General features: G+C 42.1%; 2 protein-coding genes across 7 annotated transcripts; one reads left to right on the forward strand and one right to left on the reverse strand.

Moving 5' to 3' along the window:
* Positions 1–352: 352 nt before the first annotated feature.
* On the reverse strand, positions 353–5,870 carry LOC112556567. 3 transcript variants are annotated; one of them, XM_025225708.1, is made up of 7 exons: positions 5,376–5,870; positions 4,255–4,578; positions 3,200–3,327; positions 2,809–2,980; positions 2,217–2,339; positions 1,850–2,003; positions 353–804 (listed from the first exon to the last, which is right to left on the reverse strand). In XM_025225708.1, the coding sequence occupies exons 1-6, from the start codon at positions 5,431–5,433 to the stop codon at positions 1,861–1,863; spliced, it is 948 nt and encodes a 315-aa protein (XP_025081493.1). In that variant the 5' UTR covers positions 5,434–5,870; the 3' UTR covers positions 353–804; positions 1,850–1,860. The 3 variants fall into 3 exon arrangements, with proteins under 3 accessions (XP_025081493.1, XP_025081491.1, XP_025081492.1); XM_025225706.1 differs by having other exon boundaries at positions 1,884–2,003; positions 5,376–5,869; XM_025225707.1 differs by having other exon boundaries at positions 1,842–2,003; positions 5,376–5,869.
* On the forward strand, positions 4,602–25,402 carry LOC112556565 (zinc finger protein 37-like). Of its 4 annotated transcripts, none has more exons than XM_025225704.1 (5): positions 4,602–4,873; positions 21,337–22,137; positions 22,501–22,758; positions 23,049–23,290; positions 23,421–25,402. In XM_025225704.1, exons 2-5 carry the CDS (start codon positions 21,343–21,345, stop codon positions 24,643–24,645), a joined length of 2,520 nt encoding a protein of 839 aa, XP_025081489.1. In that variant the 5' UTR covers positions 4,602–4,873; positions 21,337–21,342; the 3' UTR covers positions 24,646–25,402. The 4 variants fall into 4 exon arrangements, with proteins under 4 accessions (XP_025081489.1, XP_025081488.1, XP_025081490.1 ...); XM_025225703.1 differs by having other exon boundaries at positions 4,602–4,862; XM_025225705.1 differs by lacking the exon at positions 4,602–4,873 and adding an exon at positions 17,419–17,552.
* The last annotated feature ends 732 nt before the right edge of the window (positions 25,403–26,134 follow it).

The raw sequence follows: 26,134 nt of genomic DNA on the forward strand, positions 1-26,134 counted from the left end.
CTGTTAACAGTACCTCATCTTTTGTTCCTCCCTAGACCTGCATGAAAGAACGAATACAGTGTATGATATCAACTCATTATCTCAATCCACGTAAATGTTATTTAAAAAAAAAAAACTTTATCCGGCTTCGCTGTTATAGTTCTGTTAACAAATATCTACTGGGTTTTGATCGAAGTCGAAGGAGAGATTTGTAGACATCTGAAGTGAGACCAATTCAGTGAGAATAATATCCGTCCCAAAAAACAAAAAAAAAATCGTAACACACCTTCAAGTTGTAAAAGACACGGGTGTTACGAGTGAAACTAAGCAACAACAATCAAAACATCACCTGCACAAGAACAGACTTCCATACTGAATTTCCCTTTGCATAATTGCTTTTAATATGAAACTGTAAAAATGTACGCGCTGATGTAAAACGAAAATAAATACTAATCTTTCTTACAAGTAATCTGTAGCTGTACATCATTTTCAGTTTAGAGTCTTTTTTCACCATTGTATCACACGAATTTCCGCTTGAAATCCTAAAGCGTTGTCAGCTAAAGAATCACACCAGAAGAACAACAGCAAAGACTTTTTACCACCTTCAGCACTAAAAAAAAAGGGCATGAAGTTCCCAGGTATTGTAGTGAAAAATCTTTTTTCACGGTGGGGCGTCTGTTCTGCTGGCCAGCAGTCTACAAAACTGCTCAAAAAGTTCATTTTATGTCCCTCACAGACCCACTGTATTCTCAAGCTCTATGATTTCGCTGTAGACATGTTCCTCGTCGCCATGGCTTTCAAGTGCAACATCTTTGTTAATCTGATCTGAAAATGAAAAGTAATGTTGTTGTATACAGAATTGACAAGATAGGTCTTTACTAATTGTCTTAGGCTGGTTCACAAAATAACATAACATAAATAATCTAATAATCAGTGCTTTAAATAATAATGATTTACTTATTTATACTTATAAATACTTATACTTTTATACTTATTTTTATACTTATCTATGTTATAGATTCGTAGATAGATACGTATAAGAAATTTCAGATTTAAGTTAGAGCACAAGATAATATTTATACAGATAAGGTCTTTAACTGTTTTCAATTTTATTAACAAGACATTACATATACTTCTGTAAATGGGGAAACAAAATTACTCAAGTTTACACAAATTTTAAACAGTAAATACAGCTTAAAGGCAACGGAAGGTTTCATAAGCACATTAAATAACTATAGCTGCTTTACAATAACCTCTTATTACCATTTCATGTTGTATTGGTTGATATGAATAAACTGCAGTGTGTAGAGACATGTCAGTTTATTTCACGCCCATATATATATATAACTTTGAATACTTTACTCCATATTGTACTTTTCCTGCTGGGAAGCATTACCATGGTGATAATGCACTCATATGGATAAGACCAAAACTTGAATAAGAAAACAAAAATGGTGGGCCAGTGTCGTTATCATCCAGCTTGGTGCCACACTGCTGGAATCTCCTTAGTATCCTTTTTTCCCCCGACTTCAACAAATGTTTAGTTTATTGCATTTGTTTGTTTCAACTCTCTTTCGTTACGTCCTTCCCAATCTCATGGGCACATGGCGCTCCGGTGGCACAATACAGTACAGTAAAGGTTGGCTGTCCTCGGTTCAGATCTCGTCTCGGGCACGCTGTTCTTTCTCTGCATGTGGCATCTGTTTACAGGGCTGGCTGACTTGTCGTGATGTAACCTTAGTTGCTGGCTTGGCGTAAATCATCAATCCCCCTTCCTTCCCAATCTCCTTAGCCACTGCATTTCTCTTCCTTTCGACTCTCACTCGTTCTAATAGTGCCGAGAAGTTACTTTGCACGCTTATATGCTTACACGCAGCCAGCTTAAGTATGTCCAGGTCCATTACCAAGAGAGCTGCTCCTCTGCTGGCGGCTTTGAACGCTTAACCGCTTCAGTCGTGCAGTTATCGAGGGTCGCTGAACAGTGATGCCGGTCTCTCCTTCGTCGGATAAGTCGATAGCTCGTCCTTTCCACACACAAAAAGTGATTATGATGATGGATGTTATGTATTGATACTGAACACGATTAGGACTAACGATGGTGATAGACAGAGAAAGATGAATTGTGGTGGTAATTATTTTCTGACGTAACTTTTTCAGGGTAAAATAATAAAATACATTGACGAAATTTTAAAAAAAATTTAAAGGTAAGTTTCTTTTTTAAACAAAAGCGCCCTTACTTGTCGATCTTCTCATCCTAATAACGATGACTGCAATGACAACGATGGCTATCTTGACGGCGGGACTGATGATAGCAGCGGCTATGACGCCCTCGCTGAGGGCACCAGTTGTGTGGGTCGCAGCTGCAAGTTACAGAATGTAATTAAGAATTCCAATAACTTTCTCAACTTCTTTATGTTTGTCGCGAAAGTGCTTTAAAATGTGCTCTCAGAGCATTGATATAGTGGTTACAAATTATGATTAGCATCTTTTACATTTCTCTCAACCCCCGCCTCTTCACCTGAACAAGTTTAGAGCTTTGTTTCACACGATGTATGCGTTCACCACATGTGTTATCCACGACTAAATTCCACGGAAATTCTCTGCTAAAATGTAAAAGGGCCATTTGAACAAACTATTTCAATACAGAGACCTCCTCTTCATGTTCCTGACTCACTTTCTGCCTCTACTGGTGAAGAACAGTTAAATATCTCAACCCAATAGAAACTAAATGAAAGCCAGCATGATTCCGTCCTCGTTTCCTCCCGATTATTTACGTGAACGTGGTATACACGTTCTTTGTGGAGATGAAATCTAGTAGCAAGTACACACCGGCTGTAAAACTGTGTGAATACTGTTGTACAGCGGGAGGCTCCGTGGAAATAGTGTAGGTATAAACGCCTTCTGTCGCTGGTATCGCTTGTGTGAAGTGGCATGTCCAGCACACGAACTCGCGACCATCTTTACCACAGGCTTGGATGTCTTCAGGGATGGAGACATTTTGCTGTAGGAAGAAATGTTATTTTGACAAAAAAAATCAAGCAAGAAATAAACAGAGTGCATGAATAACTGAGAATGTTCTTACATGCATCCACATGTACAAACCTGTGTGTGTGTGTGTGTTTGTGTTATCATTCATTTAATGTGTGCATGCATTAGCGCTATGTTGCAAGAATACATAGGGATATGACTATAAACGTGTCTGAGAAAAAAAGTTGAATACTTGGACGTTGTTCCGTTTCCAGATACATCTGTACTGGTTGTTAGACGAATAAGCCTGTGTTACGAAACACTGGCTAGTCACAGCCCTACTGGTGATGTTGAAACTGCATCCCTCCAGAACTGGCTGACCTGGAGCAAAAAGTCGAAAGAATTTCAAATTTTGACTAAAGGAATAAGGATCTAGTTCAACAGTGAACAGGGAATCTGAAAAATACCGAAGATTTATTAATTTTGCAGACTCCCTCTCTTCTCTCTCTCTCTCCCACTCATTAAGTTTATTAACCGCACTTGCAAATTATCCTAAAGGTCAGTAAGGTCAGTATGCTTTACGTTATAGGCGAGACACATTGTCCAATATCTGACCATGTCTAGCAAATATTAACATAACATTGATTTAAAAATCGGGATAGTCGCATGTCATTGCCTTGTCAAAAGGGTTCTTTAAGCGAAAAACTGGATGCGTGGAACTAGTTTTCATAGAAAAATCCCGCTTTCTAAGATGAAGTTAAAGGTCAGGAGGCACTTGTACTAGTGTTTCTTTCTGGGGACTCTGCGTGATGTACTTGAGACCAAAAGCGGAAGTTATGTCTACAAGTGACAACAAACAGTTTCAGCAACCAAAACACCGATACTCTACTACAGACTCTGGGAACGAAGACGTTAGGTGGATGAGGGGATGGATGGATGTGTGCCAGTCACTTTAAAATTATATTTGTATAAGCATACGAAACTTTTAGAGGCATTGTTGAACCATGAGAACATGCAGAAAATGTGAGGGCTCATCTACTCATGTCCTCGCAGGCAATTAACTCACGCAACCCCACCCCAGCCACCACCACCAATACCACCACACACCACTCCCTTTTCCACTTCAGCACATCACGAGCGGCCCTCTGTTAAACACGACCATCTCAAGTATCGCTCTCTGTATGACCACAGTACTGAGCTACGGATGCCATTAAAGATCATTTACAAAGCCGGAAATTGTCAAGAAGGAAAAACAAGACAGAAAATCCTACTACAGAGGAAAATAGTCTTTTGTATTAGAAAACTTACTCTGGACGATGAAGTTGCAACTTGTCTTGGTGTCGCTCACCTTACAAACAACAGTCCTGTTTCCGAAATTCCGCTGCAGCTTCCAGACAGTCATTTGACTCTCCATGGCTCTCGCCGATCTGCTAAAATTGTACATCTGATTCTCGTGGTTAACCCTGCAGAGTCCATCAGCTTCGCACGACCCTATCTCCACGTAAAGAGTGTTCTCATCGGCCAAACCCCACCTGACTGTGGCATCGCTAGGAATGTCTTTGCAAGTGAAGGTAGCTTGAGATTCTTCAAATCCTGCGGCCGTGTTGTTATTGCAAGGGTGGATCACGAGTCCTTAAAAAGAAGTTAAAATAAAACTAGAAATTTTATTGAAAGTAAAAGTCAATTCGAACTGATATATTTGTTCAATTGCGCTGTAGCATTAATGCCAATGACCACACACAGTGTTTGTTCTCGCGTTCGTACATTTTTCTTCTGCGCTCCAGGGAACAAGCCTGTCAGCCTTCTACAGACCCTGTCTCGCATGACGGCGGTTTACAGTGTGTAACAGTGGAAGTGCCGAGTGCACAGGCCGAAGATGATGATCTACTGATAATGTTTGATGTGGTCATCAGATGGTGGGTATGAGGTAGAGTTGTTTTGGTTTTTTTTTTAAAAATGTAAATAAAAATATTTCCTTTTCATTCAACCTTAAAATCCTACTAACACCTTTCTCTGGAATAGTATTGTACTGTAAAGACTTTATTTTTTAATGCAATCCGAGTTTCTTGAAGGAGGCGGCATATTATACATTGATGCTGCTGCTGAAGAAGAAGAGCTAACGTTAGATACACCAGTTAAGTTGGCAGTTAGGTTGTTCGTGCATGCTGTCCAAGAGTTAGTGTACTACTCTCCGTTATGTTTCGCAAACCAGTTAAATCTGCTAGTTTCAGCCAACTAAATACTCAACTACACAAAAATTTATTTGTCGACACCTTTTCTGCAACAGATTCCTTCTTAGTGGTATTTTATAGGCAATTTTTAATTACCGCTATTCGTTTCGCTTTCACAGTTCTGCTGTTTAGGAAACTTAACAAAGAGGACAAGATTTTAGTTCTTCCGCGGACATACAAAAAACTTTGTATATTTACCGTGGAATCCGCAGATCTGAAGACAAAAAAACGTTGCGACGAATATCTTTGTTCTCATACTTGTTCATGGCCGGTCGCCAGCACTCCTTGTCGCTCGCTGAAGGATGTAGTTTCTCTCGCTGGTTCACACACTAGGGAAGTTTTAATGAAGGTGTCCATCAGCAAGAATTTCCTCCTTCCTCGCAGCGCACAGCCTTTATGTACTTCCGCAGAGAAATGCTCTCTCAAGGCGACGACTGTGTTGGTTTTTTTTTTTAAAATAACTTGGACATACAGAGAGGATGGAGAGGGTGGGGAAGAAGAGGTAAAGACTAATATGTAAGTCCGCGTAATTTATCTTGAAAGAACGAATGAAATGTAAGAAGAAAGGGAGAACAAGTGCAAGCGGCGACTGAAATTACATTAAAGGCCGTGGCAGCGGTGATATGGCTGTGGCGGGCTGTGTGACGTCAGCGAGGGAGAAGTGTCGGCCGTTGTTACTCACACTGGGATCGAGTTGACGTCATTGGAGGACGAGACTTCGTTGAAGCAAAGGAAAGAGTCCCGTGTGATTTCTCTTATTAAACACAACATCCTATAAAACATTCAACGTTTGCCACATGAACATACACGAAAATAGACGAGATTCAAACTGAACCTACTCTTTACGAGATTCTAAGCAGTTTTATTTTGCATTTACAATCCCTTTAATTTATCTGGAAAGAGGGTGGGGGTGGGGAAAGAAGAAAAATAGAACAGAATGGGAAAAAAGAAGAAAAGAGAAAGATGGGATTGAAATCGCATTAACACCATGCTATATACCAATTGTAGATCCCCTACTCACCCTGCCATTGGCATAATGAATACTTTTTATAGACAGCGTGAGGGCTCTGCGCAGCGAATGAGTTAACAGACTCAAATGTGCACGCACAGTAGTCCACCAGACCACCACTGCAAGATCGCCGCTATAGGCACTTCAACCAACTCAGTTTTGATTATGATTACATACCAAACAATCACTTGTTTTACTCCAAACGAATGAGCACATGCGACATTTTTCAATATTGTTATGTTTTAATGCAAAGTTTGACAAGATATGGCCTCTTAGAAACCGGCAGATGCTAGCCACGCTTCATGGAAGAAAACGGTCTGAGTACCAAATGCTAATAATCTATTAAAATGGCTAGTAGAGTGCAAGTTCTTTCAAATGGCATGGTTGAGCTCGGTACAAAATACTATTTCCCATAATCTGGGTGAATGTCACCCACACCCTCCTCGAGATAAAGCCTTAAATATCACGATGCATAGGAAGTGGTCAGAAATACAGACTTAAGAAATGTATCAGGTAGAGGCACAACCAATGGGAGAGTTGTAATCATCTGTTAATCAGACGTGTCTACGGACGTCTTCGACTTCACAGGCTCTTGTTTAGTTTCTGCATGTGCGCGATGTTGTTTGTGGGCGTGTATCTCGTACACAGGTGCACGGAAATGTTATTCACTCTATTTTTCTTAAACAGTATTTAAGTACCAAGTTCAAACCACTCATTCGCAAAAATGCATTGTACTGGTTTCTAAAGGCTGGCCTTTCACCGAGTCGCAGCACAACTGGTCACGCTGCCAGTGGCGCACTTTACGAGGGTCTGTCAACTGCTGCGCGTCCTAGTGGCTTGACGTCACATCCGGTTCCACGACAAGCCTTTTTCCGCCTGCAGGATTACGATAAAATGACCAGGAAGTCAGATGCTCTTGAAAAGTGGAAAAGACTTTTCGAATGTCACATTTCTGAGAGGATGAAAAACAGAACCATAAATTAAAAGAGAAAAAAAATCGAAGCATAGTGTGAAACGGTTATAATAAATGATAAATTAGCTGTAAATTAACTGTTGAAGTGTCACGTTAGTTGACGGTTAAGTTCGAAATAAATAGGCGGACTACGATTTCAAAACACAATATTTATTGCTCCAGTGAGTGCTTCTTCCTCGAGTGTAGAGATTTAGTTTTCTTCTGCCACATTCATTGCCGTTACTGCATTTATTGCACCAAAGGTACAATGTCTATCACTAACCTGATTCCAATAGTGTGGTGACTAACTGGACATAACATGGACATGTTTAATAAACTGCAGTTAAATCTCTTTCCCATTATCTTCACATGCTAAAATAAATATATTTATAATATTATCTGGATCCGGAGAATCGGCTCATCTCCTTTAATCTGACGGCATTGTTCATCAGTATGCCAGTGAAAGAAATCATCAAATAATAAACTTGTGATGCTACCCTTAGCGAGAACAAAGCTGTTCCCTGTGAGCTCCTCAGCTGTTGCCTGACCACAACGTACTTCACATACAACGGCAACTTCTACCAGCAGACTTAAAGGAGCAAGCACATGGTATCGCCCATCAGCCGCTAATCTTTTTGTAATGATAAGAGTTATCCCGTGGGGGTGGGGGGACATCCGGGGCTTTATGTTCAGTTTTTTATTGACGTGAAGGTTGGCGAGTAGCCATATTGTCTTCTAGTAGAATAAACACGGTTGTCATCAAATCGACAGTCTCTTGTGTTGGTCGGCTGAGAGCTCGCAGCACGATACATGGTGTCAGAAGTGGGATTGTCATAATCACAGAGAATCAAGCAAGCTGCTGAATCTGATGTTATAACACTTTCAGAAGATGTTGAGGCATATTTGAGTAGTGTAGACATTTCGTGGTCATGTGCAGCTTCAGATAAGCGTCTGAAAGAGATTGCAGAAGAGACAAGAAAAGACAGACTGATTCAAGCAGCAATTCACTACACTAATGAAGGCTGGCCAAAATACATTACAGATGTAGAAGATAATCTTCGTGACTATTATGCAGTGCGCATGGAACTTAGTGTGCACCATGGTCTCCTTACCAGAGGAACAGGCATTGTTGTGCCAGCACCACTTCATGATGATATCCTGAAGAGGATACATGAAGGTCATCAAGGAATCACTAAGTGCAGAGATAGAGCAAAAGCAGCAGTTTGGTGGCCAGGTATTAATGGCAGGATTAAAAGAATTGTTGAAGAATGCAGACATTGCCAGAAGAAGAAACCGACACAGAGCAAGGAACCTTTGATACCGACAGAATTACCACAGCGTGTATTCCAGAAGTGTGCAGCAGATTTGCTGGAATTCAAAGGACAATCATACCTTGTGTTTGTAGATTATTATTCGCGCTTTATTGATCTTGCGCATATCAAGATTAGTACATCAGCAGAAGTTATCAAACTTCTGAAGAGCATGTTTGCACGCCAAGGAATCCAGAGATTCTTGTTACAGACAATGGAAGGCAATTCACATCTAGGGAGTTCCAGGAATTTGCAGTAAAGTGGGGATTTCAACATGTTACAACAAGTCCACACTATCCACAAGGTAATGGAGAGGCTGAAAGAGCAGTTCAAATTGCCAAAAAGATTCTGCAGCAAGATGAACCTGAATTAGCTCTATTGATATACAGAGACACTACTATTTCTGCTACAGGATATAGTCCAGCAGAATTAGCCTGTGGAAGAAAACTAAGAACTACATTACCTACATTGCCTGAGAACCTTGAGTCAAAGACATTTGATAAAACAGCTGTAACAGCGAGCGATGCAAAAGCAAAGCAGTCTTACAAGAACTGTTTTGACAAGCGTCATGGAGCGCGACCGCTTGACGAACTGCTTCCAGGCGACACTGTATTGCAGAAGCTAGATGGTGAGAAGCACTGGGGAAGTCCAGCAGTCATTCTGCAGCAGTGTGCTCCAAGGTCATACATTGTACAAACTCCAAAAGGTAGTTTTCGACGCAACAGACGTCATCTCAGAAGGTCAAGAAACTTCGAGCCGGAGCAGTCCAGTTCCAAACCCAGTCCTGTCCAAAATGACTTTTCCCTGTATACTTCCCAAGTCCCAGTGACAGGTGAACCAGAGACAGCGCTTCATATCAGCGATCCTATTCAGTGTCCAGAATCGACGTCTAGTAAAGGTGGTCCTGCTACAGAAGCCAGACATGGTGCTACTCCAGATCCAGGAGATTCCCATCCCAGTAGCAGCTCTACACCTAGAATGACTCGTAGCGGCAGAATAATCACCCTGCCCGCACGTCATAAAGACTGATTATGTTTTGAACATTGATTAGAGAGTAAACATTCTCCCCATCAAGTGAAGTATCTCAAGGGAGGGGAGATGTAATGGTAAGAGTTATCCCGGGGGAGATATCCGGGGCTTTATGTTCAGTTTTTTTATTGACGTGAAGGTTGGCGAGTAGCCATATTGTCTTCTAGTAGAATAAACACGGTTGTCATCAAATCGACAGTGTCTTGTGTCGGTCGGCTGAGAGCTCGCAGCACGATACACTTTTCATGGAGGACTTCGAGAAGGTGAGCGATGTTCAACATGGCAATTGCAAAGAAATTTACTTTAAAATTTAGACTCCGGTGTTGAAGATGTGCGAAAAAGTGAAAAAAAAATAAAAACTTCGTGGGATGTTCAAATGATTATAAGAGAATGTTTCTGGGTCTGATGTTGTGACATAAGGCAAGTGTTGGCCTTAGTTCCGTTTTGGGTTGAATATACTTGGGCGGGAGCCTACAAGAAGATGTCTCTTGTGCGTGGTCTGACTGGAGAGTTTATTGAATGCCACCTCTCATAATACCCACAAACCAATAACACCACATGGTGTCAGAAGTGGGATGCAAAGTGCTAGCTATGTGATTTCTCCAGAAACTTTCAGGTGGGCAAGTTTTTTCCCATTTCAAAATATTGCGCTGTACGTTCCAGTTCGCAATGTGACATTTCTCGCAGCATGTCTTTATAGTGTGCAGTTGGATGATTCAAAGTTTTGTGTACTCTACATAAGTTTTGACTTGCGGTGCTTAGTACAAACATTCGTGTACGCCACTTCAAGAACGTTGGTTACTTCATTTTTTTTTTTTTGGTGGACGCCAGCAACATGACAGAGAAAACACTTCACTGCAAACGTTCCGGTTCCCTCAAAGCTGGATTTGTCTTCTAACATTGAAGTAAATTGGAAAAAATTTCTTCGTCAGTGGCAGAACTATGAGGTAGCTACGTGCCTTGATAAAGAAGATTCAGCTTATCGTGGTGCAGTTCTATTAGCTTGCATTGGTGAGGACGCACAAGAAATCTACGAAGGATTATTATCCTTTGCAGAAGTGGAGAACAACAAAGATATTGAGACTGTCATCGACAAGTTCAACGACTTTTGTTTGGGTAGCACACATGAGGTGTGTGAGAGCTACAAGTTTCATAGCCGAAACCAAAACAAGGATGAGTCAGTTGGTACTTACGTCACAGCTTTACGCAAGTTAGCAAAATCACGTGATTTCAAGGATGTTGACCGCATGATCCGTGACAGACTTGTGATCGGTGTTCAAGATGACACTATGCGTGAAAAATTGTTGCAGAAGAAAACACTCAAGCTTCCAGAAGCAATAAAAATTTGCAGAGCTCATGAGACTTCCAAGACTCAAGCACACTCGATGTTGGCAAGCAACAGCGGGAGTACAGTTGAGAAAACCATCAACAAGATTCAGAAAGGTCAGCGAAAAGTTCGTTGCGGTATGAAGCCAGGCCTTCGGGGAAAACCAGAGACTAAGCCATGCTCTCGATGCGGAAAAGGTTCCTACAACAGAGATGGTTGTCCTGCAAAGAACGCTAAATGCAGAAAATGTTCCAAGATTGGTGACTACGCTGCAGTCTGTCGCTCTTCAGGTTCTTCTAAGATTCACGCAGTGGAAGAGGAAGAAGAAGAAGCTTACATGGGTATGATTGTGGGCAGTGTGACAACAGATCCTTGGAAAGTCAGTCTCCTGATGGAAGACGCAGAGAATGTGTTTAAGCTTGACACCGGAGCTGATGTTACCGTCGTACCTCAGACCGCAGTTCCAGCAGCCAAGCGACCATTGCAGAAAGTACGCAAGAAACTGTATGGTCCAGGTCATGTTGAGATAGCTGTGGAAGGCATGTTCAAGGCAAAACTGACATAAACACTCGAAGAACCATTGCTAGGTCGACCAGCCATTACAGCGTTGAAGTTGATTGAGAGAATCAACACAGTTATAGAGGATCAGGAAAAGCAGTACAAGGAAGAATTCCCAAAACTTTTCAGAGGACTAGGAAGTCTACAAGATCCTTACAAGATTCGTCTGAAAGAACAAGCTGTTCCATATGCAGTAGCAGCTCCAAGGCTCTTACCTTTGCCCTTGAAACAGAAAGTCAAGACAGAATTGGATCAACTTGAAGAACGGAGTGATTCGCACAGTCACCAAGCCCAGTGATTGGTGCGCCCCAATAGTAGTGGTGCCCAAGAGCGACGAGAGTCAGAATCTGCGTCGATCTGAGCAAACTAAACGAGGCAGTTCGCAGAGAAAACTACCCGTTACCGTCAACAGATGAACTGTTAGCCCAGCTGTCAGGAGCAAAAATGTTCACAAAGCTTGATTGCAAAAAGGGCTTCCATCAACTTCCACTGGATGAAGGAAGTCAGGAGTTAACAACCTTCATTACACCTTTTGGAAGGTACTGTTATACACGCTTACCCTTCGGGATAAGTTCAGGCCCAGAAGTATTTCAATGACGAATGTCTCAACTTCTTGCGAACCATGAAAATGTCATTTGTGACATTGACGACCTGCTCATTTTCGGTAAGAACAAGCAATAACATGATCGTTATTTGAAGAAAGTGATGTCGACGCTTCAAGAAGCGGGCATTACCCTGAACGATGAGAAGTGCCAGTTTGCCAAAGAGAAGATATCCTTTCTCGGAGGCCTGCTTATGTCCCCAAAGAGTGACTTCCAGCTAAGAAGAAAGTGCTGTGGAAAATTCCAAAACATTGGATGGAGATGAGGGAATGGACCGTTTCCGTGAGAGAACAACCAGTCTTAGAGATAGGCAACAAATGTTACTCACACAGCCTTTTCGCAAACAAGGCGATAGAGGCAGTGTCTCTATTGTAGAAAGACTTGAAATGTTACAAGAAGCGACAGATTCCATAAAATTACTGATAGAAAACATGTACTACTTGCACAGCAAATCGAACCTCTTGGCCACATTCCCCATCCCTCTCCTCGAAACTGGGCCTTCTACATGGATGACACCATGTCCATTCAATACAAACACATGGTGGTAGATTTACCGATCATTTGAACAGCCAACTACCCTCCGCAAAGTTCACCCATGAGATCGAGCAGTATAATTGCGTTGATTGCCATGCTTGACACCAAGATCACCTTCGGCAACGACTTCGGCGTCTACTGCAAACTGACTGACATTGATCAGTACCTCCAGCCATCAATCACCATAAACTGGGGGTAATCTGCGCTTTCTGTCATCGAGCAAAGACTGTTCTGTCGGGTGTCAGTCTGCCTTTACAAATTGTTCATGCAACACTGCAACAGGACAAACCGCCGTCTGAGGACTCAGAGTGAAATTTTGTCCATCTCCCTAAAACACCTGTTTATGTTCAAGTTTTGTCAGACCCATTAGTAATGGGATTTATAGAGCACATTTGCCCACACAGAGGTAAGCTCAATGCGCTTTACAAGATATAATGGGCAGTAGGTAGTGATAACAGTTGTATGACAACGAAGGACACCAGAATCGGGCAATCACACACACACATCAGTGGACATTGCTGGACAAGTGCTAAAATAAATACACCTCTCCAGTTTTAACGATTTGGGGTACTGTTTCGTGGAATGTGACGAGCATTTAGCGGGTTGGGGATGAGAGTGAAGGGGGAGAATACATGAATTGGTGTCTGTGTGGTATCGCCTCATTGTCCTATGCTGCTTATACCTTTTCTTCTTTTATCAATTATATTTAATAAAGATCTTATATTTTTCACACGTACGTGTTGCTGTTTGTGATGGAACGGGGGATGGGCGTGTCTGTGGAGGGATGGGCCTCACTCGCCCTTAGGGGAAAGGGGTCCTCTGGCTGGCTCGATCTTTCTCCTCTTTTTTTTCCTCCCACCATTTGTCCAACTCTCTGTCTACATACTGCAATAAATCTTTTCCTACTAGCCCACGCTCTACTCCGGCTTCTTTCAACTCCTTAAACTTTTCACGGCGCGTTAGACAGAATTTCTTATCCATCGTAACTAACTCTAGAGACCCTACAGCTACCCTGATCACTTATTCTGCTTCAGCTACTTGCTGGCCACTTGCAACCTGTTTACAATCGATGCGCATTGATGTCAAATCAGCAATTATACAATCAATTCTGATAGTCACACAAGTTAGCTAGCGTAGTAAAATACATCAATACACACAGAATCCTAGGTTCAACAACATGTCATGTATAAAGAGTGATACGACATAGGACGAAAGACAACATTCGCACTTTCGACCTCTTCTTTGGACCTGAAAACAAATGGTCAACCTAAACATTCAGATCCCGGCTCGAGCCCCCATTTGTGATGGAACGGGGGATGGCGCGTCTGTGGAGGGATGGGCCTCACTCGCCCTTAGGGGAAAGGGGTCCTCTGGCTGGCTCGCTTCGCCCGCTTTCACCCTTACACTCAGACACCCGTCCGTTCCACACGTCCGCACGCTCACTGACTGACAGTCACTCTCCTCGCGTGCGCAAAACACACAACTGATAAGACAGTTGCACAACAACAAATTATAATTACAAAGAAATTAAAGCAAATTAGGTTGACACGTGACGCAATATGAATCTATGAATACGTGGACTACCATCGAGTCACAACAATGCAAAGAGTACAAAATGAAACAAACACACTTTCCTTCTAATCTCTGGATCTTCGTATGACGAACACTCCCCCTGCAGAATACAGTTCGTCAGTCTCAGACAGTTCTTGTACAGCAGCGTCGTTCACGACGGACTGCCTCTAGACAACCAGTAGTGGACAGCCACAGACCTGCCTTGGCACACTACTGTCACTACTGGCTGAGATGATAAGTCACACACCGATGCCCCTGGCAATGACGATGGCGACGACGCTGGAAGTGAGTTTCCTGACGCACTGTCCCTAGCTCACTGGCATTACTGCTCCTCTGGTTGCCCCAGGCAACGGATGCAGATGCGGCGACGATTTCAGGCGACAGTGGTCCGGCACCGGCTCCAGACGTCCAAGACCCCAGAGGTACACAGGAACAACAATCACTACTCCCGACGGTCACCCCAGACAACGGGTGGCAGAGTTGCTGTAGCCGGTTCTGACGGTGTACCTCCTTCTTGACGTCTGCGAGGACGGAGACCCCTTTCTCACTCTCACGATTCCAGACTGTAAGTGCCAGCAAGTAGCGCGATACGTTCGGTAGAACGGGCCTCCCTACAGACTTGCTGCCTACAGCTGATACGACGCTCAGAGACGGTAGTCTCTGCTGGTATTTTGGGAAAAAGCCCCGACTAACCATCTACCCCTAACTATATACTAATCAAACACGTGACTACTCGTCACCCAATCTACCTGTACCTAACGCTATCGCTCTAATACTAACGCTACTACTGCCTACTGCGCTATTCCCGTACCTACTACATCTGCCACCCCCAGCTCTAGTTCTCGCTCCCCTCCTAAGTCACGGCGCCCTGTCAGGTCGTAAAAGTGGACAGAAAGGTTTCCCCCACTGTCCGCTGTTACTGATCCCCGCCTACCTATAATTACTTCCACCCCGCTTCGGCTGTTGTTCTGGCCTTGAACCAGGCTGGTTCATGACACTGTTCACTGGTGATCGACTGGCATTGTCGCTCGCCTCGGGTGGATGAGTGACCGTTGAGTATGCTTGTTGTGGGGGTGCCCGGAAGCGTAGAATGGTCGAAGCCCGAGAGCAATGCACGCGACGTGTTCGCTGGATGAAGGAAGCTCTGGAGGGATAAGTCTTTAGCATTTCGGGCTGCCGCAAATGGCCATAGCACGTACCCGGCAGCCTTAAGACTTTTCCCAATCTCTCATTCAGTAGAGAGACAACGTGACGCGACTATATAGCAGAAATCATATCCCGTAAGATCAGGAAGGAGGAAGGGGTCACTCTCCATGCCAAGCCGTTCAATGCTATCCGCAGCAGGACTACGGCATTCAATGACATGACTGACAAGCTGGACACGTCAGGTACCATCTACTACATCGAGTGCCATGACTGGCCAAGCATATGTGGGGGTGGGGGGGGTGGGGGTGGGGAACGAAGAGAAAACTCAAACTTAAAGAAATGGAAGTCTTCGCCGGTATGAGATAAATTGCAAAGTAGCGGACATGTGTCTTCTCCTGATGGTACCACCATCTTCGACTGCGTGGTGTAGTGGCGCCGGAAACTATTGACAACACGGCTGCAAACCTCCCCACAATAGAGACCGAGGGCGACACCATGCCTGCAGTCTACAAAAGTATTATTCAGTTACATGACCTGACTAACGAGCAGTTACATTTCTTTCCCATTACTCTATAGTGCGAAAATAAATAATATCTATTAAATGTTAAGATAATAAGCTTCATTGAAAGCAAGCTGAAAGGTAAAGGTACCTAGTACCATAGTTAAGTACCCAAAGGGACAGTGAGCGTAGGTAGGGCACAGTATGTGAAAGGAAGAGTCCACCCATTTGTTTACCTTTCCTGATCAATCAAGTACCCATTTCTACTATGCAGGCGCTAGGTGGGTTGAGGGGAGTTAGTCAATCACAGGTCTAAGCAGACCTAAAGATGCGATCTTTTGCTGAACAGTCGAGCACATAATCACAAAGCAAAAGAACTTCCCCAAACTAAAATGCTTGAAAGTTTGATACATTTTACAATCCCTTTCTTAATTTCAGGCGCTTGTAATTTTTCGCTGGCTAACCGAAACTACCAGACCTGTCTTCAATCGGCTTTGTGCCGCTTCATGTGTATGGACAGCCCGTAGGCCGATGTGAAAGTGATGCCACACTGCTTGCAGGCGATCTCTCCACCGTGTGTCTTGAGATGGCGCCGCAGGTGGCCCGGCAGTTTGAACTCCGCCCCGCACTCCTGACACTGGAAGGGTTTGTCGTCCGAGTGCGAGCGCAGGTGCAGCGAGAGGTTGCTAGACTGCGCGAAGGCAGCGCCGCACTGCTCGCAAACGAAGGGCCGCTCGCCCGTGTGCTTCCGCTTGTGTACGGCCAGGTCAACGGGTCGCTTGAAGGCCGCATCACACTCCTGGCACTTGAACGGTTTGTGGCTGGAGTGCGCCGTGCGCGCGTGGAAGAGCAGGTCGCAAGAGCGCTTGAAGGGTGTTTGGCACTGCTGGCAGCGGAAGGGGCGCTCCTCCGAGTGTGTGCGCATGTGCAAGGCCAGGTCGCTGGAGCGCTTGGTGCGTGCGCCGCACAGCTCGCACATGAAGGGCCGCTGGTCCGTGTGCGTCTTCATGTGCGACTTGAGGCTGCCGGCCAGCTTGAATGCCGCCGGGCACAGCGTGCACGCATGTGGCCGCTCACTGCTATGTGTCTTCAGGTGTGTCTTCAAGTTGCCGGCGCTGCTCAGCTGCTTCCAGCACTGGTCGCAGTTGTACACCTTGCCCCCCGCCGCCGACGCCGACGCCGCTGCCGCGGAGCCCTCTCCCAGGGCTTGGACAGCCGCACCTGGTACCGCCGGCCCTTGCAGGCCTTGGCTCCGGCGCGCACCCGCATATGCCGCCGCAGGGAGCTGGCCTGCGTGAACGTGGTCCCGCAGAACGTACACTTAAAGGGTTTGTCCCGTGCGCTGGGCGTCTCCCGCTCGTGCAGGCGGGCGTGACGCGACAGGGACCCCGACTGTGAGAACGAGGCCATGCACTGCCTGCATCTATAGGGGCGGGGGTCGTTGTGCGTTCGCCTGTGCTTTCGGAAGCTGTCGGAACTGAGGAACGTCTTTGCACACACGCTACAATCCCATTTCTCTTCGCTTTTCGGTGCCATCGACTGGCGCTCGGCGTCCGGAACTTGCTCCAGATCTGCCATCAATGCTTCTTCGCTCTCCACATCAGTTTGTGCATCTGATTCTACTTCCAGTGCGTCGTATTTACTCCCCTGGACACAACTATCCTCATGTTGCTCGGCACTATGCTTTGCAAGCGAATCCAACAGTCCAGAAGCAGCCATAAAACTTACATTTTCAGTCTCTCCTGGACTAGCCTCCATTACCTGCAAACTAGTACTGCCTTTGGCTCCATCTACTGACAGTGAAACGGGATTGGGTATCACATGTCCGGAATAAGTGGCAAGTCTGTTATTTCTACTTGACCCACATCTTACTATAGGTCTCGCGTCAGATTCATCTGTGAGGTAGTCTTCAGTCTGGTATGCAGTATCTGCCCACACATTACTAGCGGAAAGTGGCTCATGCACTTCACTAGCTTCCCTATGCCGGCTTGATACTTTCCATTTCCCCTCAAGTAATTTCAATTTTGGCCTGCCTTGGTCACATTCTGAAATGACTGATGATGTCCCTTCAACAGGAAGCATGTCAGCATGGGCTGTTTTGGAGTCACTGTCATCTTTCTTTAAGTCCTTTTTTGAAGAGACGAAACAGGTGGTGCATACCATTTTAAGTGGGCCTTGGCACTGACTGCACTGTCTTCGACACTTGTCATCTTCTGTTGAATTTTGATACCTGCAACATAAATATTAAGTACGCTAATCCACAACACTAGCATGCAAGTATGCAGGTACCCAAAGCAAGCATTCATGCATATCCAAAAATGGAGAAGAATAGAACTGAAAAGAAATCTGTGATTACACCAGATGACTTTACAAGATTAGCAAAATCTCAGGTCAAATCTATGTACAGTGAAACTTCAGAACACATGGGTTGCAAAATTAGTAGCAAGGTCACGAGGGCAACGGACGAAAACCAAGACAAATTTTTTTGCGGGGAAAAAAAAAAATCAACGATAACCGAAGTCAAAGAAAACCGAGGTTTCACTGCAGTAACATAGCCAGCTTCAGATTTACATTCTTACATCACATTATTTAAATTCATCTGAACCTGCAGGTTTTTCATCCTGCACTCATTCTCTTGCTTGTTTGGGGGGTTTTCTTTTGGGGGTAAACCATTAGTCACTTTACTCATACACAAAATCTTCCTTCTCTTTTTAACCCTAACTGAAGCTCAAAACAACTGGCATATTTTCTTTAAAATTACTGTAGACAGCTAGAAAATAAAGCTATAGTTTTCAAAGATCATAATGTAAGCTAAAGAACATATTAACCATGACTGATTCATTTATAGTTGTCTGTCATGGTGCCCTGTACTCCCATCCACCTAAGAATATGTAGGTGAAGGGACTAAAAAAGCAATTATTTTAACAGACATGGCCATTAACCTCCAAGGTTTTCTTTCCAGAATTCACCAGTTTTCAAGGTGCATTATTTCTAAGGCCTTTAAAGATGGGGGAAAAAACACCAATAGCTAGCAAGAAAAGACTGGACGTACAAGCGGAGAAGAAAGATGGCTATCTCTGTGTCTGACTTTAGTCCCTCCTTGTGTCCAAGTTGGCACCACTGCATGTATGCAGGTTTCTCAAGACAGAGGCAGTATTTTTCAGCACATTTCTTCACTCCACTCCACATTCTGGTAGCTCTCATTTTAGCAACTATTCTTGCCACTACTTCCTGCAAAGACACAAATAATTCTACACACATGCACAAAATAACTCAAACAGCTTTGCCCTAAAACCTTTACGTTAGACTCATTGCTAAAAAAAATGGTTTGCATCTAATTTTTGATATGAATATACCAAACCCCCATAGAAAACAATACATTTTGGCAAATATTTTAAAGTTTAATTTTAATTTCAACTGGGCACATCCCCACCCACAAAAACTCTCTTCTACTCACTTATAATAATCATCGTCATCGTGGAAAAGTGTGATTACAAACCTGTGATGACCTTTTAGGAAAACCACTACAATGGGTTTTTTTCAGTTTTTTCTTTTTCCCTCCTCTTTGCTTCTCCAGACAGAATGATGAAGTTTCCTTGTTATCAACAGTATTTAAAATGCCATTCTTTTCTTTCCTTTTATTTGGTGCTTTGTTCACATGTACTATCTTCTCCAAAGAGATTCTGCTACTGCATTTGCTTTTCCAGTCTGTGCTATTGCCATCACAGCACTCTGAAAAGAAATTTCTATCACTTGCTTCTACTGTATCTCCCTGTTTCACATGGCTGAAAAGGCCAATATTAGTAAACAATACATCTGCTGGTGATTCTGCATTTTTATTCACACTTTGCCTGCTTTTCACAGTCTCAAGCTTCCCAGCTGCACATACATTTTTACTAACCACATTTGCATCATCCATGGTCATGGATACAGCTGTTTGGCCAGTCCTCAGAAATGTGTCCAGCTGTCTATCTGTGCCATCAGAACAATGTTTTTCATCAAGGTCTTCTTGTCTTTCTTGTGCCAGCTCAGTTAATCCTGCAGTTGTGGGAAGTCTTCTCAGCACTGAATCAGGTACTGCATTTACAGAATAGTCAGTGCCTTCAATATCCATCTTCAACTTATCAGTTTGCAATAGAATCTTGCAGTTTTGTTGTACTTGCACTAATCATAGTGCTGCTGATCCCAACTGTAGCTGTGTAAAAAAAAGAAAAAAGATTCTTTCAGTATTTAACACAAATGACTTACATTTTATAAATTCCCTGTATGGGATTTTCTTCGAAATGACTCCATTCACATGGAAACTGAATTCACAAATGAATTTGGTAGTATTAGTTTTTGATGACTCCAATGCATAACATGTACAAGCAAACACAGCGCACTGTAATACAAGGTTTATACTTGCTCTCGTCCTACACAGTAAATTATGGGAGTTTAATGCTATTGATAACAATTTATCCCAGGCAGCTATTGCTTGAGATTTATACAGCAACAGTAAAATGCAGTTAACTCTATGGCATACAGTTTCATTTTTGTATCCCTTTAGCTCTAGAAACCTGCCCATAAAATAGCTATCATAGTTAATAAATCTCAGTCATTAACCTTATACCTGAATAAGTCCAATAGGTTTTACCACATGCACTCCGTTTTATTTCGCATTTTTCGTTATCGCTTGCTTTCAGTGTTACGGCCTTAGCTTTTGCCACAAATTGTTTAAAAAAATAGTATTGTAACAAGGAGCTGGTCACTAAAACAAAAGAAAAGAAAAATTCAATGTTTCAGAATGTTCAACTCTATGTGTTCTCTATGTTCCATACCGAAGTGGAAATTTGCCATTGGCTGTAGAAAAGTAAATTTTTAGTTTCGTAATTTTCTTATTTTTAATTTATATTAAAAGTTCGTACATTTATTTATGAACTATATAGACTCTCAAAACTGTATTAATTAAGTCTCTAGTGCTATGAATATATGTAAGATTTTGCATTAAGTAAAACTTTCAAAATTTTTCTTCCTATCTGTAGAGATGTGAAAAGGATTATGGGAAAGTTTGTTGTTAGTGAATCTAGTGTTAAACTGTAAGTGTTACAACAATTGTTTTCAACATTATATTATATTAGTATCTTTACACGGAAATGTTGGTAGCAATATACATTGCATTAGTCTGCATCGAGTCCTTGGATAAAAGGATGCAATAGCCTTCGTAGCTCATTTATCGCCATCTTGCGACTCTCTGATACAAACAAGGAGATATATAAATATTATATCGTGAACATTTTCATGGTTTATAGACACTGTCATGAATACAGAGTTATATGGAGCATTCAGTATTGTCCAAATCGACTGCTCCGCAAACTCTTATTGTAGTTTATCCATCCTACCAAAAAGTGTATTTCTACGAGTCCTATGCTGAACCTCTTTATGTTATTATTACTGCGGGGTACTGTTAGGGATGCATATAACAATAAATGGCTATGTCACAAGACATAGAAACATGCGACTTATGATTAATTTTTTTTTTAAAAAAAACCTTTAAACTTTATTCTATTTAAAGTCATAGTTGGTTGCATTAAATTTATGAAAGTGCTTCTTTGTTTTTCTTAATGTAATTGCTTTGATGACAGTAATAAATGGAACAACACAGCTTTCAACACATCCAGCTACAATCATACTTGCATCCAGAAACCTCTTCTGTTGGAACCATGGATGCAGTTGGGTCAGAGAGAGAACTTGTTTATGGAGATGAAGTTATACAAGATGGAGAAAAGGAGGCAGAAAAACTAATCATGGAGGCCAAGAAATGGACCGCTTCAGATTATCCTGTCAACCCACCAGAATTGCAGCTTACTGCAGTCCCATTTTACAAGGGATTTAGTGAGGGTGGATTGACTGTTCAAGAACTTCCATCTTACAGAGACCTTCAAACCGCGCCAATGGTAAAACAGCCAATTCTTAACAATGGGGTCTGTGAACCACCAGAAAGTCAGAAGACTTCATATGATAGTAGCATTACTTCAGACAACTCACACATGCCTTATGCTAGTGAAATCCAACATTTCAGAGAGGATCAGTATTCTCCCAGTCCTTCCAAAGAAATGCACAGATTTACTCAAGTCCTACCTGCAGATAACAAAGAGACTAGAATTGTAGAGAAAGAAGGAAACTTTTTTGTCAGTGGGAGTACTAATCACAAGACAGATACAGAAGAAGTCAGTACAGAAGCAGAGCAAACAAAGGAAGTGTCTGCAGATGATTCTGAAACCGATGTTGAAGGAAATAATGATGACACCTACCCATGTAAGAAAGTGCAGGGACAGAAGGTGAAAGAAAAGATTCAAGAAGTTACAGAAACCTGGGAAGGAGACATTTTAGAGGGAAGTGGTAGGCGAAGAAATCAGGATAGACGTTCTCCTCGACTTTCGTTGGTAAGTCTGTGACGTGTTACTGTAGTTATATGTGTTGTGATTCATTTTATTTATTTTTTTGTAGCCTCTTACTTTTTAACTATTTGATTATCTGATGATATAGTTTTCTCATTTTTTTTTTAGTAAGTAGACTAAACCATTTCTGCCTAGTTTCCAAACAAAAGCAGAGTAGGATGCAATCAGCAATGACAATAAAACAGAATAGAAGCAGAAATATTTGGATTTGAAATGAAATAAAATCAATGTGTACAGTTATATCATTCTCATTATTATTTAATGTTTACTCATATTTGCTAAGCCTATCTATTTATTAACGTGGACAAGGAAGTCTAGTTATGATTAATTTTTCTGCCATCATTGTAGAGGAACAAGGTTGTAACAGTCCAGACAATGGGCGAGATTGTGCTTCCAGCCAATTTCAAGTCACCTGTATGGGAATACTTCAGCTTCCAGGTCTCCGATGTAGAGGGAGGACATAAAATGGTTTCAAAGAATGTCTCGGTGTGCCGACTATGTAAAACTCATGTCAGATGTATGGGCAACACAACAAATATGGCCACTCATTTAAAGCGGCATCATCCAGAGATTGAGCTCTTTGAGGCAAAAGAAAAAGAGAAAAAGGTGAAAGGTCATTATTCTTTTTGAGAAGGATTCATTTATTGCATCACTGATCATGATACTGATCTTCCCCATAGTTATCTTACTTTGTCTTGTCATTGCTATCTCTCTGTAAACATCATCATATTTGTTATAGAGGCATAGATGAACAACCAACAATTTTTCTTTTTTATCTGGAATGTAAGCAATGATAATGCCTTAATAGATAAAAATTCAAGTCAGGCTGGAATGTGAGACAGTTAAGTTTACTAGTCTTTGTTAATAATCTGGATATATTATGCCTTGTACTCTAGCATTCCTCCACAAAGTCTTCATCAAAGATCAAGAGAAAAACATCATCACCTCCACCACCACTGTTACCACCACCGCCATCACCAGAGAGGCAAGAGAAGAAGCAAAAGAAGTTCAAACCTTCACAGAAAAGCTCTTTGCCAGAGCTGAAAATAGACGGGGATGTGTTTGACCGATGGTGGCGTTTTGGGACCGCACAAGGGCTAGATTCGGATGAGGAGATTGCAAGCTTTCTTTTGTGCCAGTAAGTAGGCAAGCATTTCTTGTCTGTTTGCTGTGAAGATGCTGTTTCAGTATTAGCTTTGCTTTCAAACATTTATCATGAGCATAAACCTGCAGTATGATAATTATTGATTTTTTTTTTGTGTTAACAGCTATGAGAGTTCCATGAAAAATGTCCAGCCTGGTTCTTGTCAGAGTTGCCAGGCTCCCATTACCATGCTGTGTGCAAAGTGTATCTTTACCTTTGAGGCTATGCCATCACAGCCATCCAAGGTTGAAGAAGGAAAAATTAAAGATGAAGCAGAAGCTTCAGATCATGAAATGGCTGATAGTGGGGACCCTTATGTGTCAGCAGATGAGGTTCCTGTTAAGTTTGCAGAGCCTGCCTCTGGTCAGTCATCTCCAACCAAGAAGCAGATTTTGCTTCGTACGAAAAGAAAATTCCGAAAGAGGCCCATGCAACGTCGAGAAAGTGTTAAAGTATACAGATGTGAGCAGTGTGTGGCTGTCTTTAAGCATCCCAAGTCCTTGGAGAACCACATGCAGACTCACACAGATAACAGACCATTCAAATGCCAAGAATGTGAGACTGCTTTCAAACGATCAAGTGATCTGGCAGTACACATGCGAACACACACAGGTGAGAGACCTTACAAGTGTGAGTTATGTGAAGCAGCTTTTACGCAGTCTTGTGCCCTATCCCGTCACATTCGCACACACCCAGGTGCTGTGCCAGTGAGACGAAGAAAGTTGAAATCTGCCTTGGCACAGGCACACATGAAGGGTGTGAGAGGACCCAAACCCAAGGGGCCTAAAGTCTACAATTGTGACCAGTGCTGGAAGTCATTTCGGAGTTCTAGCAACCTTAAAGTTCACATGAGAATACACACTGGAGAAAGACCATATACATGTGAGGTGTGTGGAGCAACCTTTACTCAGTCAAGTGCTTTGTCTTTGCACAAACGCACTCATCAGCAGGAAAGGCCTTTCAAATGCAACCAGTGTGATGGATCCTTCAAACGTTCAAGCGATTTGGCAATCCACATGCGTACACACACTGGGGAAAGACCTTATGTTTGTGAGCTGTGTGGCTCAGCCTTTGCTCAGCTTAGCACCTTGACAATCCACATGTCATCACATTCTGACAATAAACCTTATAAGTGTCAGGAATGTGGCATGATGTTCAAGCTGACATCACACTTGCAACGCCACTTGAAGACTCATGTAGGTCACGTCCCTTGCGATCACTGTGGCGCAATGTTCAAATCACCTGTTGCATTAGCAAGGCATGTCAGGAAACATTCATCACCAGATGGGGCTCTTGTGTCTCCAGAAAGATTTGTGAACATGGAAAGTGCAATGCCGTTGGGGGTTTGAATTCTCTGAATATATCAGTTGATGATCACAGAAGGTAAAGCCAGATCTACTTTTCACATTGCAATAATAGTGATGTTTACTGCTGCTCAGACTTGTCAAGATCACAAAGAGTAATATTTTGTATTTTTCATAATAAAAAAAAATTGTTTAAGTGCGTGGGGCATTTTTAAACAAAAAACTCTTTGTACAAAGATATTAGTCTTAAAAGTCTTACTTGCCAGGCAGACATTACCTCTTTAATGATCGTTTTACCCAAAAGAAGAGAAAATTTTCAAGATCAGTTTGTCCATGCATCTTGCTTTAAGCTAAGGTTTGCTTTAAGTTAAAGTTTAAGTAAAAGCTCATTAAGTCCATGCATAATTTTACAATGTTTTTAATATGAGGCTAAATGCAGGTTTCTTTAGACTGGAGGAAGAGGAATTCTTAGTTGTTGTATAGACAATGGTACCTCAGTGCTTGACCACAGTCTGTTCTGAAAGGCTAGTTGCATACTGAGTGCCTAGCACTTTTTCCCTATTAAAAAGTAAAGTAACTGTATTTCGTTGGTGCTGGCACTCATCAATAGCTAACTACCTGATATTATGTTACCACTTTTACTTCTTTTCACTATATCATCTGCTTAAAATTGAAATGGTCTCTTTATGTTTCAGTGTTATTGAAATTGTTATAGTGATAACTTAACCATATGCCAAACCTGAATGACTAATTCAGGCACATGTATGCAACTCTCATACTTGGCATACTTTTTTTCATACTTTAAAAAAAAATTCAGTTGTTCTTAATGTTTTCCTCTTTCCCTCATTTTTAGTAGTAGAAAGTTTTTTGGACTCCATGGTGACCATATGGTATACATATGTATATATACATTTATTAAATAAAAAACAAAAACGCAAGATTGTGAACACTCCAAAAGAGTTAAGGTCTTTACTGCATGAAATTGATGCATGACGCTTTTCCTTTTGTTTCATCCCAAAGCATCATGGGAAAGTATGGCATCTCATACAGGTTTTAGCGCAATAGTCGAGTACCAAGTAAGTGGTCGAGCACTGAAAAGGAATTCTCTCAAAAATATTGATTGAGACTAAATATTCAAGCAAGGAGCAGTTTGAGTACCAAGGTACCACAGTAATTTTTTTTATTGTTATTATATTATTTATTTTTATTATATTATTTTAAAGAAGGGAAAATGAGTTTAATACTGAAATGGGCTATATTGTAATATAAAAATGGAAAATCAAGGGCACGAGGGTGTTAGCAGTGCATATCTGTTGCTTATTTTTCTTACCATGTCAATGACATTCTAATGGCTGGACATGACATGAATAACTGCATTATGAGTTGTATTCCCCACATTTTCCAATTAGAAGATAAAATTGTGGGTGGTAAATTGATGTATTCATGTATGCCATGGTGTAATCAATTTGCTAATGCTTGTGTTTCTTGTATGGTTGACTGTTTTGTTTGTAGCCTTTCATGAGATCACCTCCAC

The sequence above is a fragment of the Pomacea canaliculata genome, linkage group LG2 (genome assembly GCF_003073045.1).
Source record: "Pomacea canaliculata isolate SZHN2017 linkage group LG2, ASM307304v1, whole genome shotgun sequence".
Taxonomy (NCBI): domain Eukaryota; kingdom Metazoa; phylum Mollusca; class Gastropoda; order Architaenioglossa; family Ampullariidae; genus Pomacea; species Pomacea canaliculata.

What these genes read in the sequence shown, in the direction of transcription:
- LOC112556567 (XM_025225706.1), bottom strand. Translation starts at nt 5,433, where the DNA reads ATGAGAACAAAGATATTCGTCGCAACGTTTTTTTGTCTTCAGATCTGC. An exon ending in TCAGATCTGCGGATTCCACG is followed by an intron (nt 4,579 to 5,375) that starts GTAAATATACAA and finishes CTTCTTTTTAAG; the next exon opens with GACTCGTGATCCACCCTTGC. An exon ending in GGAAACGGAACAACGTCCAA is followed by an intron (nt 2,981 to 3,199) that starts GTATTCAACTTT and finishes TTCTTCCTACAG; the next exon opens with CAAAATGTCTCCATCCCTGA.
- LOC112556565 (XM_025225704.1), top strand. Translation starts at nt 21,343, where the DNA reads ATGGAACAACACAGCTTTCAACACATCCAGCTACAATCATACTTGCAT. An exon ending in GTTCTCCTCGACTTTCGTTG is followed by an intron (nt 22,138 to 22,500) that starts GTAAGTCTGTGA and finishes CCATCATTGTAG; the next exon opens with AGGAACAAGGTTGTAACAGT. An exon ending in CAAAAGAAAAAGAGAAAAAG is followed by an intron (nt 22,759 to 23,048) that starts GTGAAAGGTCAT and finishes CTTGTACTCTAG; the next exon opens with CATTCCTCCACAAAGTCTTC.